Here is a 13,185-nt window from a genome sequence, read left to right as displayed (position 1 = left end):
AGGTGCGTCAAATGACACTACTTAGAAATGAGAGAGAAAGGGTAATAAATAAATTATAGATGTTTTTTCATTAGATTAATTGTAATAAAATAATATGAGTAAATATAATAGAGTAAAAAATACATACTATAAATAGAAATAAAACTAATAGAATGATTTAACCTATTTAAAAATGAGACTAATATGAAGAATTGGTGGGACTACATTATCTTGATCAAGTTTGAATTCCTAACTGCACCCCAAAGTCATTAATATTGCCACAACAACGTGATCAAGTTAGCGCCTTAGAAATGTGTGTAGTTCTACTCTTTATTATCTATATAAATAATGGAACTCGTAATAGATGAAAAGCACTAGCCAATAGAACTAGTAAGTTGTAATACAAACAAATGGATTCTTCTACCTTTACTAATGAACAAGCAAAAGATCTATTAGAAGCACAAAATAATATATGGAAACACACTTTCTACTACCTCAAATCTATGGCCTTAAAATGTGCCATTCAACTTGACATTCCAGATACCATTCATAAACATGGAAAGCCCATGTCTTTGAATGAACTAGCCACTTCACTTCCAATTCACCCCAATAATATTCCTTCCCTTAATCGTCTAATGCGTATTCTAGAATCTTCTAACTTCTTCTCCAAGAAGCTTCTAGAAGATGGACGATATGGGTTTGATCTTACATTGAGCTCCCAACTCTTGCTTAAAAACCACCCACTTACTCAATATTCATTTGTTCTTACAGAACTAGACCCAGTACTAACTGATCCATCTCATCATCTTACAAGCTGGTTCCAAAATGGTGCAGAATCCTCCTTCCATGTTTTAAATGGAATGAGTTTCTGGGAGCATATGAGCCATGATTCTAAGTTTAATCAGTGTTTTATTGAAGCCATGGAATGTGATTCGAGATTTGTAACAAGCTTGTTGGTGAATAACAAGAGTTTTAAGGGCATATTTGAGGGTATTGAAACGTTGGTGGATGTAGGGGGTGGTAATGGGACTACTGTTAAGGCCATTACTGAGGCTTATCCATGGCTGAAGTGCAGTGTTCTTGACTTACCACATGTTGTCCAAGGATTACAGGAGAAAGCTTCAAGTAATGTTAAGTTTGTAGCAGGTGATATGTTTGAAGCTGTTCCTCATGCTGATGCTGTCTTACTTAAGGTCAGACTATTTTTATTGGTTTTTTCGTTATTTTTTTTGAGTAAAAAATAGTAGTAATAATAAGAAAAAACTGATATTAGTAATCCAACTCACTCATCAGCCGTAAATATTTCCACCTTTGAATTATTTCTCATATATATATATATATTATTAATTTGTAGCCCAAGAGTAGTCTTTAGACGTAAGAATTAATTTAATTTGGCTGAATCTAGGAAGAATGTTTGCATGGTGGTATATATTATACAAGTTGAAGAGATTCCCCTAACAAACAGAATTGTGTTATGTTGCAGTGGATACTGCATGATTGGAGTGATAAAGATTGCATAAAGATTCTAAAACTGTGCAAAGAAGCGATCTCTAACAAAAACAAAGGAGGGAAATTAATAATCATAGATATTGTGGTGGATTCTGAAAATGATCATATCATATCAAAGGAGTCTAATACGAAGTATTTATTTGATATGCTGATGATGTCAATTTGTGGAGATGGAAAGGAAAGAACTGAACAACAATTCAAAAAACTATTTCAACAAGCTGGTTTTAGTGATTATAAGGTTCTTCCAATTTTGGGTGTAAGATCTGTCATTGAACTCTATCCTTAAAATGTTTATCATTTCGATAAATTATTTTTAATCCACAATTCAGTATTGATATTTGCAAGCTCATTGTCAACGTATTTTGTTTTCAATTGTTGAGTGCTACTAATTTTAACAATATTGTTGTTTTAAAACAGAAATAGTTTGATGCATCTCAGTATATATTTGATTGAAGTAACATAAGCAGAGTTCATCTCAATTACTTAGCTTTCTTTTCAATTAGCAAAGACCGTAAAAATCAATGGCCTTGAGCCCATAATACTTGCCTATGTATCTAAGATGGATGTTCAAACCCCAAAAAAAAATGAAAAATTCAATTAAAAAAACAATCAAAAATCAATGAAAAAAATCAAAAAGGTTCAGACCAAAAATATCAATGAAAAGAAAAAAAATCAAAGGCTGCAATGTTCATCTCATAATTAAATCATAAAATTTACTGATATCATCCAAACCAAAACAAAAACTCAAATTCAACAATTAATAGCATACAGTACAAATTGAATTTAAACAAAACAAAACCAAATTGCAATATCCTAAAATTTGAACAAACAATTAGCAAAAACCTATAATTTATGAGATTCGGAACCCTTCTTTACTAGAACCATCCGTGGTGGTGCTCGTGGTAGTGACGACGGACTACTAGTTGCTGATGGTAATGTGGTGGTCGAGGGTTGGGCAATAGGGAGGCAGGTTGTAGCCCTTGGCGGTGATGTAGTGTTGGAGGATTGGACAATACGGACTACGGAGGTAGGTTGTAGCAATTGGGGGAGGCAAAGACTAAGGGAGTGTTTGGTATTACGAGTGAAAATGTAATGGAAAGGGAATTTAAAAGAAAGGGTAAGGATAAGGTAGAGGGTTATTTTTTAAAGTTGTTTGGTATAGAAAAAAATTGAATAGAACGGGTAATGGAAACACATTTTTAAAATTCTCAAATATTCATTCCAATATTACTCACCATCTCACAAGTCAATAGAAAAAACTCATTTATGTTCAAAGTTTTCTCCACCTTATAAACCACCTTATAATTTCTAACACTCAGTTATTTTGGTATGATTGGTTGTTTGAGGGAGAAAATTAATTGTTTCCCAAACTTTTGTAGAGGTAACAAAACACATGTAACCATTACCCTCAAGTAATGGTATTTGTTATTCAAGATTTAAAACAAACAACTAGTAAGGGATTTTGTTACTTAAATCCATTACCTGAGCATCAAAACACCATACCAAACAGCCCCTAAATATATATATGCCACGCCTCAACAAGAAACTTCATTCGATAATTTCGCCAATCTGATTAATTGGGCTAGTCTTCAAAACCTTGAGACGCAAGCAAAATTAACGCTCCACTTAAGGCTTGTTCAAACACATTTTTGATATTATTTTTGGCTATTTTAATTCTTTAATGTGCTGTCACGTTAATACTCATACATGATATTTAAAATTCAATAATTCAAATAATGTTAACGTGAAAATATAAGCCATTTTAAGTTCCTGCAATTTAGCTTAATTTAAATTCCTTTTCCTATTTTTAGGTAAGGTTAAAAATATCTCCATAGTTATAGGAAAACCTATAATTAGTAAAACTTGTTTGCCAAGCAAATTATTTATTCAAATATTCAAATAATAAAACGTGTAATAACACTTAAACACGTGTTTACATTTAATTCAAATATAAACTTATCTTAATAAAGACAATTAACTTAAGTCATTTTAATTGAAACTTAATTCAACATATTTTGGACTTAAATTATTTATTAATTAACCACTTTATATCTAATATGATTTTGGACCTACTTAAACAACTAAATACAATTAGTTAATTTATTTGTTTAATTTAATATGTATTTTGAATTATTAGTTAATTTATTTGTTTAATTTAATATGTATTTTGAATTATCATTACTTAAAGGAGTTGAGTCTTCATTATCCTTGATATATGATTAGTTTATACTACATCATATCAACAATCTAATAAAAAGACTGTAAAATTTCATGTGTCATTCTCATAGTAATTTTCCATGTAAAATAATTCTTATCAAAGTTAACATCAATGTATCCTTAATTATATGCTTAGTTTATACTCCCTCTTATTCATAAATAACGGGACATTTAGATTTTGACACTATTCACTTATTACTCTTAATTTGTATTTTATTCAAGTGAGATCTTGTTTGATTCGTCTCAATGCAAAGATTATTAATATTAACTTTTTATAATATTTCGTTATGTATAATAAGAAATATTAAGTATTGAATAAGTGCATTAGATAATGTGAAAAAGCAAATATCCCATTATTTATTAATAGGAGTGAGTATTATAATAAGATATGTTCTTTTAAATTTTCATGGAATATTATATTCTTGAATTTAAAAGCTATCTAAATTTCAAATTAAAGTTTCTTAGAATATATATTTGTTTTTTAATGTTGTAGTATTTGCTAATTAATAAAGTTTTTCCATTAAAATTTTAATTTCTAAAATATTTCATAAGAAACAAAACATACATAATATGATAATCAAAAATTATATTAAGAATGACAAATAATCATTAAGATAACATTAGAAGATTTCTCATATTTGTCTTAAAAAGTATGAGAATTTTAATTGATTATTATTAACAACTTTTTTTTTTATTAAAAGCGTTATATATTCTAATATTTTATATCTATTTTATAAGAAATATTATCATTTTATACTGATAGTATGTAATTACATCTCAATTTAAAATTTATATTTCTAAATACTTTTATATTAATAACTTCGTGCATGACAAGAGTTTCTATATTAGTATAAGTTTCTTTAACAAAATGTCATTGGAGTTGTATTTCTATTTAAATTAAAAATTTTAAAATAAAAAAATTAAAATTAAAAACTAAAAACTAAAAACCCGTACATCCATCCAATAGACCCCTTCCCCTTCCCCTTCCCCTTCCCCTTCCCTTCCCTGTAAAAAATTAATATTCACTTTCGCCACCATTAATATAAGTAAAAGTACCACCGAACCCAAAGAGATGGTGGTTGGTCGTGGTGGCAGCGGCGATATTTGATTAGTTTGGCCGACGATTTTATCCGCAATTTTTGACTGTTTGAGAGCTTGATTTTCAATGAGTTTTGTTAAAGTTTTAAGCAATTGCACAGAAGAGAGAATGAAAGAAAGGAATTTTATTGAATGTGAATTTGTATTCAACATTATACAAGAGAATGCATATATATAGCTAAGCCTGAGAGAGTTAGTTATAACTAATTTCAGTTACAGCTAACTATACAACATAACTAGAGTTATAACAAACTTAATACACGTGTGTAAAACAAAGACAGAGGGCCTAAATGATAAGGACTCATCCTACTCATGAGACAACTACACAGCATATCTTCTGGGCATCATGATCTTGCAAACTGTTGACTTGCATTCTGCTCTGCTGGCTTGCAATCTGTATGCTTGGACTTCATGCCTTCATGCTTCTCATCCTACTTGATGTGTGTCCCCTTGTCTATTATCCTCAACAAGTTCCTAATTAATTTTTGCTTCTTATCTTGGATATCATGGAAACTTGTTCTTGTGTGCAATTGAAGGCTAGTATTGTGAGTAAACCTTAATTTTATTGTGAGTAAACCTTAATTTTATTGATTTGACAATATTCGATTTGATTTATGGATGGGAAACAGACTAAGATGGTGATGGTGAAGGTGAAGATGGTGGTGATGTTTGGGGGAAGGGGACGCGGTTTCCAGATGATGGAGAATTTTGAGGGATTTTTTCAACTGTATATTTTTCATTATTGTTTTATTGACTCTGCTTTTTAAGTGATTGTTAAAGGGGAAAGTCATAGTGAAGATGGTGATGACTGGTGACTAGCGAGTAGGGAGATATTGGACTCGGCTCGAATGCGTATCCGTTTTTGCGAGTTTGGGGTCCAAAAAATGGACCCTTCGAATCCGACTGGATTCGTTTTATTTCACGGATCTGGATCTCAAAAAATACCTGGACTCGAACCTGTGGATCCGGAGGACCCGTTTTCTGTTTTTGAACCCTAAATATTACTACAATTGAACGTATAACCAAACCCATTTCAACATACAAATTCAGGAAAATCAAAGTTTGAGAAAATCATCAAGGTAGAAAGTAAAAGATGGGACCTTTGAATGTGTTCTTGAGTGTCTCTGAATCTTGCTCATGAGAAAGGAACAAGTTCTGGAATTATGACAGATTGACAGTAGCCATTTTTGTTTGTTTGAGAACAATTCACAAGAGAAAAGAAGACAAGCAAAGGGAAAAGCTGGGTGGGTATGTTTCAGTTTAGAATGTTTCCCATTAGGCAATAACTAGATTGATGATAACAATTTTTTTTGAAATATTTGTGTGAAGATTAACCCACGCCACTATCATTCATCTGCACATTTATTTTTCACAAATGGTAATTTAAGAAATAACTTTAATTTGTTAGTTGGGTATTTTCAGGATAATTTTAAGTTATATAATATTATTTTGGATAATTGATTGTGAAATTATAACTTCATCGAGTGTGAATATGATCCAAAATTACCTAAAATGCCAAAAATTAGCTAGACCCGTTTTGGACCCGAATACGATACGTGATCCGTAGTATCCACGAATCCGAATATGGGTCCTGAAAACTTAGACCCGCAGATCCGGGTCCAAATTCTGGTCTTGATCATGAAAACGGATTTGGATTCGGGTCTAACTAGACCCGATCACATCTGACTCGTTGCCATCCCTACTGGTGAGAATGTGGGTTTATTAAAAATTTAAAAAGCTCAACACTTTCATTTTGAAAAAAAAAACTTCAGCTCTTTTTCATTATAAAATAAAAACAAAGGAATAGTAACAAAATAATAATGTGTCTTTAAGAATTTAAATTAGGGAGTTACTAAATTTCGCCACCCTTTTCATTTTATCGCCACCCCCCATCCCACGAAATTACGTATTTGCCCCTGAAGTTTAAAAAATTACAAAATTGCCACTCCTTATAAATTTCTTATTTATAATAATAATAATAATAATAATAATAATAATAATAATAATAATAATAATAATTAACTTTTTATATACTTAAAAAAAATATAAATAAAATTAATAATAATAACAGCAGTAATAATAATAATAATAATAATAATAATAATAATAATAATAATAATAATAATAATAATAATAACAATAATAAAATTAAAATTTAAAATTAAAAAAAAAAAAAAATTGAGTCGCCCAGAATTGGGCGCCTGAACCATGGTTCAGCCGCCCAGAATCGGGCGACTGGACCCCGGTTCAGGCGCCCAATTTTGGGCGACTCAATTTTTTTTTTTTTTTTGCTTTTTGGAAAATAATAATAATAATACTAATACTAATAATAATAACTTATAGATTAATGTGGCCTATTAGCTAAGTTGGTTAAAGCATTGTACTAATAATATAAAGGTCACATGTTCGAGACTTGTAAAAGTCATTATTTAATAATTATTAATTTTATAAAATAATGACTTGTACAGGTCTCGAACCTGTGACCTTTATGTTATTAGTACAACACTCTAACCAACTGAGCTAATAGGCCACATTAATCTATTAGTTATTATTATTAGTATTAGTATTATTATTATTATTTTCCAAAAAGCAAAAAAAAAAAAAAAAAAAAAAAACTGAGTCGCCCAAAATTGGGCGTCTGAACCGGGCTCCAGTCGCCCGGTTCTGGGCGGTTGAACCATGGTTCAGGCGCCCAATTCTGAGCGACTCAATTTTTTTTTTTTAATTATTAATTTTAATTTTATTATTGTTATTATTATTATTATTATTATTATTATTATTATTATTACTGTTATTATTATTAATTTTATTTATATTTTTTTTAAGAATATAAAAAGTTAATTATTATTATTATTATTATTATTATTATTATTATTATTATAAATAAGAAATTTGAAATGAGTGGCAAAATTGTAATTTTTAAAAATCAGAGGCAAATTCGTAATTTCATTTGGAGGGGGGTGGCGATAAAATGAAAAGGGTGGCGAAATTTAAGGATCGGGTTTAAATTATTAGTCCTTTCAATTTAACCCAATTAATTACCATAAATAAATAATATGCTACTTTCCGATACATATTTCACATCATTATGATATATTATAAGTATCCTTTCACATCAACACCATGTCACCTGGATAGTCTACCAACCGGATATACAAAGTTTTTTCATTTGCACGTATATACATTTATGAGGGTCATTTTACAAAAATTGATCTCTTATAATTACTTGATTTATGGGTGTAATCCCAAAGCATGCTTAAAAAAAAGATTGCAATGACGGACTATAAAATTCTATTAATATTATATGGAAAACTTATAAATAATATGTATGCTATATTGTCAAGTAATAAGTAATTTACCTAAGTTAGCTCCGATATTTTAAAAAATCAGGTTTTAAATTAGCTAAATATTGTCAAGTAATAACTATCACCCACTAATATTATTTTATTTGTCAAGACTCACTAAGAATGACATTTGTCATTTTCAACATTTTATATTATTTTTATTAGTATGTATGATTAAATTTATCGAATACATGATTTCTTTTAAGTAAAAACTAAATACTTATTTTTTTAAATTATTTATCTAGTACATCACTTTTTCATTCACTTAAATATAAAACTAATATAAAAACTCGTGCAATGCACGAATTTTTTGTATGATTATATATATATATATATATATATATATATATATATATATATATATATATATATATATATATATATATATATATATATATATATATATATATGTGTGTGTGTGTGTGTGTGTGTGTGTGTGTGTGTGTGTGTGTATATATATATATATATATATATGTATATATGTATATATATATGTATATATATATATATATGTATATATATATATATATATATATATATATATATATATATATATATATATATATATATATATATATATATATGTATATATATATATATATGTATATATATATATATATATATACATATATATATATATATATATATATTTATATATATATATATATATATATATATATATATATATATATATATATATATATATATATATATATGTATATATTAAATGCTTCGTTTTTATATTGATTTGTCTCATCTAATTAACACTATTTTGTTTGGCAATGATTTTCTTGATTTCTTTTTAATTTTATTAACAAATGTATTTCAATTTTGATCCTAATTAAACTCATTTCAACCTTGTATTCACTTATATTTTATCTTATTATCTAAAAAACAAATTAATTTTTAGAGTATATTTCAAATTTGATGATTTTTGAACGATACGAAGAGATTAAAACTGAAGATGTTTAAGGGGAAAGCATTTATTTCTTCAAACACTTTAACTTTAATTAATAGTAATTTGCTTTGATTTGATGAGATATTACACAACAAATAAAGTGGTGTACTATAATTAGCATAAGGGGTGACGTATGATTTTCTAATTCTGAATTATATTTAATAAAATATGTAGAGTAGTTGAATGATTGATTTGCAAAAGAATAAAGCTATTACTTAAAATAAACAACCAGATGATTTCAATTAGTAATTAAATAACTGTTAGTGTGAGTGGTTGGCTTCAAATCCAATCGCTTGAGCTAATACTCTCATTTGCTTAGGCACGGTTATTAAGAATGGTGTGGGATCCATTAAAAAAGGTAAGTAGTGAAGGGTAGTTGGATAAGTAAGGTATATGGGGGTATATTCGTAATTACTTGTGTGAACTAAGGATATTTAGGTAAAAAAAATGGGACAACTAAAAAGACTTTGCCAAATAAGAAAATGGGACAACTAAATTGTTTCGGAGGGAGTATTATAAAATGGTGATTATTTATGTTATTGTGAAATTTGAGTCGTCTATTTTTTTTATTAATTAAAAAAATTTTATATTGTAAATAAATATTCGGTATCAAATGACCTCGAATATTTGGACATTGATTAAGAATTAGTTCTAAGTACTAACCGTAATCATATATAATTTTAAATTTTAATATATTAAAGTTTTTTAAAAACATGCGTTTAAGTGAATTTATTTTATTTATTTACTTTGGAAGCTTAATATTACCCCTTGATGGTCTCCAAAGTTGTGTAGTTTTCCTCTATAAATATATAGCTCATAATAGATGAATGGCAACACAAATTCATGAAATACAAACAAATGGATTTACCTACCTTTACAATTAATGAAGATAATGCAAAAGAGCTGTTAGAAGCACAACGTAACATATGGATACATACTTTTTACTACCTCAAATCCATGGCCTTAAAGTGTGTCCTTCAACTTGGCATTCCAGATACCATTCATAAACATGGCAAACCCATGTCTTTAAATGAACTAGCCACTTCTCTTCCAATTCACCCCAATAACATTCCTTCCCTTAATCGTCTAATGCGCATTTTAGAATCTTCTAACTTCTTCTCCAAGAAACTTCTAGAAGATGGAGGATATGGGTTTGATCTTACATTGAGCTCCCAACTCCTGCTGAAAAACCACCCACATACTCAAGCACAATTTTCTCTTACACTGCTTGAGCAAATGGTAACTGATCCATCTCATCATCTTACAAGCTGGTTCCAAAATGATGCAGAATCCTCCTTCCATGTTTTAAATGGAATGAGTTTCTGGGAGCATATGAGCCATGATTCTAAGTTTAATCAGTGTTTTAATGAAGCCATGGAATGTGATTCGAGATTCGTAACAAGCTTGTTGGTGAATAACAAAAGTTTTAAGGGCATATTTGAGGGTGTTGAAACGTTGGTGGATGTAGGGGGTGGTAATGGGACTACTGTTAAGGCCATTACTGAAGCTTATCCATGGCTGAAGTGCAGTGTTCTTGACTTACCACATGTTGTCCAAGGATTACAGGAGAAAGCTTCAAGTAATGTTAAGTTTGTAGCAGGTGATATGTTTGAAGCTGTTCCTCATGCTGATGCTGTCTTACTTAAGGTCAGACTATTTTTATTGGTTGTTTTGTTATTTTTTTTGAGTAAAAAATAGTAATAATAATAAGAAAAAACTGATATTAGTAATCTAATCTTTCACTCATCCGCCGTAAATATTTTCACCTTTAGTTTGAATTATTTCTCATATATATATATATATATATATATATATATATATATATATATATATATATATATATATATATATATATATATATATATATATATATATATATATATATATATATATATATATATATATATATATATATCCAAAAATCAATTATAACCAAAATCATTATCAATCAGCAAAAATCAGTTAGAATTAGTTTTAATCAATAAATAACAATTTATTCTGTAAACTTGTTTAGTATAACAAAAACTACTTTGTAGCTCAAATGTCTAGTTATGGACAACAAAATTACTTTGTAGCCTAAATGTTATGTATTGGGCAACAAAACTTGACTTGTAGCCCAAATGTCATGTATGGGAATAGAAATAAACTTGTAGCCCAAATGACATGTAATGGGGAACAAATATTAATTTGATAGCCTAATGTTACAAATTAGGCAGCAAATATATCTGTAGCCCAAGAACAGCCTTTAATATTAATTTGTAGCCCAAGAGTTGTCTTTAGACGTAAGAATTAGTTTAATTTGGCTGAATCTAGAAAGAATGTTTGCATGGTGGTATATATTATACAAGTTGAAGAGATTCCCCTAACAAACAGAATTGTGTTATGTTGCAGTGGATACTGCATGATTGGAGTGATAAAGATTGCATAAAGATTCTAAAACTGTGCAAAGAAGCGATCTCTAACAAAAACAAAGGAGGGAAATTAATAATCATAGATATTGTGGTGGATTCTGAAAATGATCATATCATATCAAAGGAGTCTAATACGAAGTATTTATTTGATATGCTGATGATGTCTCTCTTTGGAGATGGAAAGGAAAGAACTGAACAACAATTCAAGAATCTTTTTCAACAAGCTGGTTTTAGTGATTATAAGATTATTCCAATTTTGGGTTTAAGATCAATCATTGAGGTTTATCCTTCACAAATAATTTAAAGTTTTCATATGTATGATAATTTGATTTGTGTTAATTTGTGTTTTTCCTTCCGTTTGGATTAATTGTGGGCTTTTCGAAGCTTATCAATATGATTTAATGCATAAGCTTAATTATTATTGCAAATGTTATTATACACTTGCTTATAATAAAGCTGTTGTTTTGTTACTTTGCTTATTATTAAAATAATAAAAGAAATATTAGCTTCAATAATATATCTCAAATTCCCTATCATGAACATTTATTAAAAACATAATTCGTGTACAACTAATAATGGATAAATTCACAAAAATAAATCAATCTTTGTTTGGTCTGCTGAAAATAAGTTTATAATTGTTTGTCTTGAAATTAACCCCCCTATTGGATATAACTGTTGAAAATAAAAGCAAATATTATTTATATTGTTTGATCACAAAGAAGCTATGGTTTTAAATAATTGGTGAATTTAGTTTTAGCAAGTATATTTAATGTAGGAAAAATTATCTAAAATAATTCAATTTTTTCATGATTTTCCTACAATAATCGCACCAATTGATTAAACCATAAAAAATCTCAACTTTGGGGTTATTTTTCTAGAGTATATCTAATAACCGTATGACTTGCTATAGCAAGTTCTATTTTTTAAAAAAAAGATAAAGAAAAATAAAATATTGAAATAACGTAAAAAAAATGTTTAAAAGAGTTTTTGATTTTTTTTATTATTTAGAATTTATTATGTAAATTTTTAAATATTTTCACTAATTTCACATTAATTTTAAATTTACTTTTTTGATGAATTATCTACTATAACTGGTTATTAGATTACCCAAGTTTACTTCAAATAAATATTCCCTAAAGTTGAAATTATTCATGGTTGATCAATAGTTGAAGATTATTATAGGAAAATTATGAAAAGATAGGATTATTCTAGTATATAGGTTTATTTAAAAATAAATAATAGGAGGATGATTAAAATAACAACTTCAATAGAATAAAACATCAATGCAACTTCAATAAGTTCAAAATACCAAATTCAATACGTTAAAACACTGACTTATTTAAGTCAAAATAACAACTTAAGCAGTATAAAATACCAACTTAAACAAGTTAAAATAACACTTAAATAGGTTAAAATATTAACTTCAATATGTTAACAACTTAAAAGGTTAAAGCACCTCTATAAATAGGTAAAATATCAACTTTAATAAGTTAAATCACCAATTTAAATATGTCAAAATATCAACTTCAATAGGCTTCAATAGGTTAGATTATAATCTTAATATGTTAAAATAATAACTTATATAAATTAAAAAACCAACTTAAATAGCATAAAACACCAACTTAAACGGATTGAAATATCAACATCAATATGCTAAAATATCAACTTT

At 28.0% G+C, this 13,185-nt stretch overlaps 2 protein-coding genes across 2 annotated transcripts; both read left to right on the top strand.

Moving 5' to 3' along the window:
* The first annotated feature begins 339 nt into the window (after positions 1–339).
* Positions 340–2,334, top strand: LOC130820348 (trans-resveratrol di-O-methyltransferase-like). Its single transcript, XM_057685688.1, has 2 exons — positions 340–1,172; positions 1,463–2,334. Exons 1-2 carry the CDS (start codon positions 390–392, stop codon positions 1,772–1,774), a joined length of 1,095 nt encoding a protein of 364 aa, XP_057541671.1. The 5' UTR covers positions 340–389; the 3' UTR covers positions 1,775–2,334.
* Positions 2,335–9,927: 7,593 nt separating this feature from the next.
* Positions 9,928–12,028, top strand: LOC130820347 (trans-resveratrol di-O-methyltransferase-like). The gene is made up of 2 exons (XM_057685687.1): positions 9,928–10,752; positions 11,497–12,028. Exons 1-2 carry the CDS (start codon positions 9,949–9,951, stop codon positions 11,818–11,820), a joined length of 1,128 nt encoding a protein of 375 aa, XP_057541670.1. The 5' UTR covers positions 9,928–9,948; the 3' UTR covers positions 11,821–12,028.
* The last annotated feature ends 1,157 nt before the right edge of the window (positions 12,029–13,185 follow it).

The sequence above is a fragment of the Amaranthus tricolor genome, chromosome 8 (genome assembly GCF_026212465.1).
Source record: "Amaranthus tricolor cultivar Red isolate AtriRed21 chromosome 8, ASM2621246v1, whole genome shotgun sequence".
In the NCBI taxonomy this organism is placed as follows: domain Eukaryota; kingdom Viridiplantae; phylum Streptophyta; class Magnoliopsida; order Caryophyllales; family Amaranthaceae; genus Amaranthus; species Amaranthus tricolor.
Note: the sequence above shows the minus strand (reverse complement) of the source record. Positions and strands in the feature narration are given on the sequence as shown.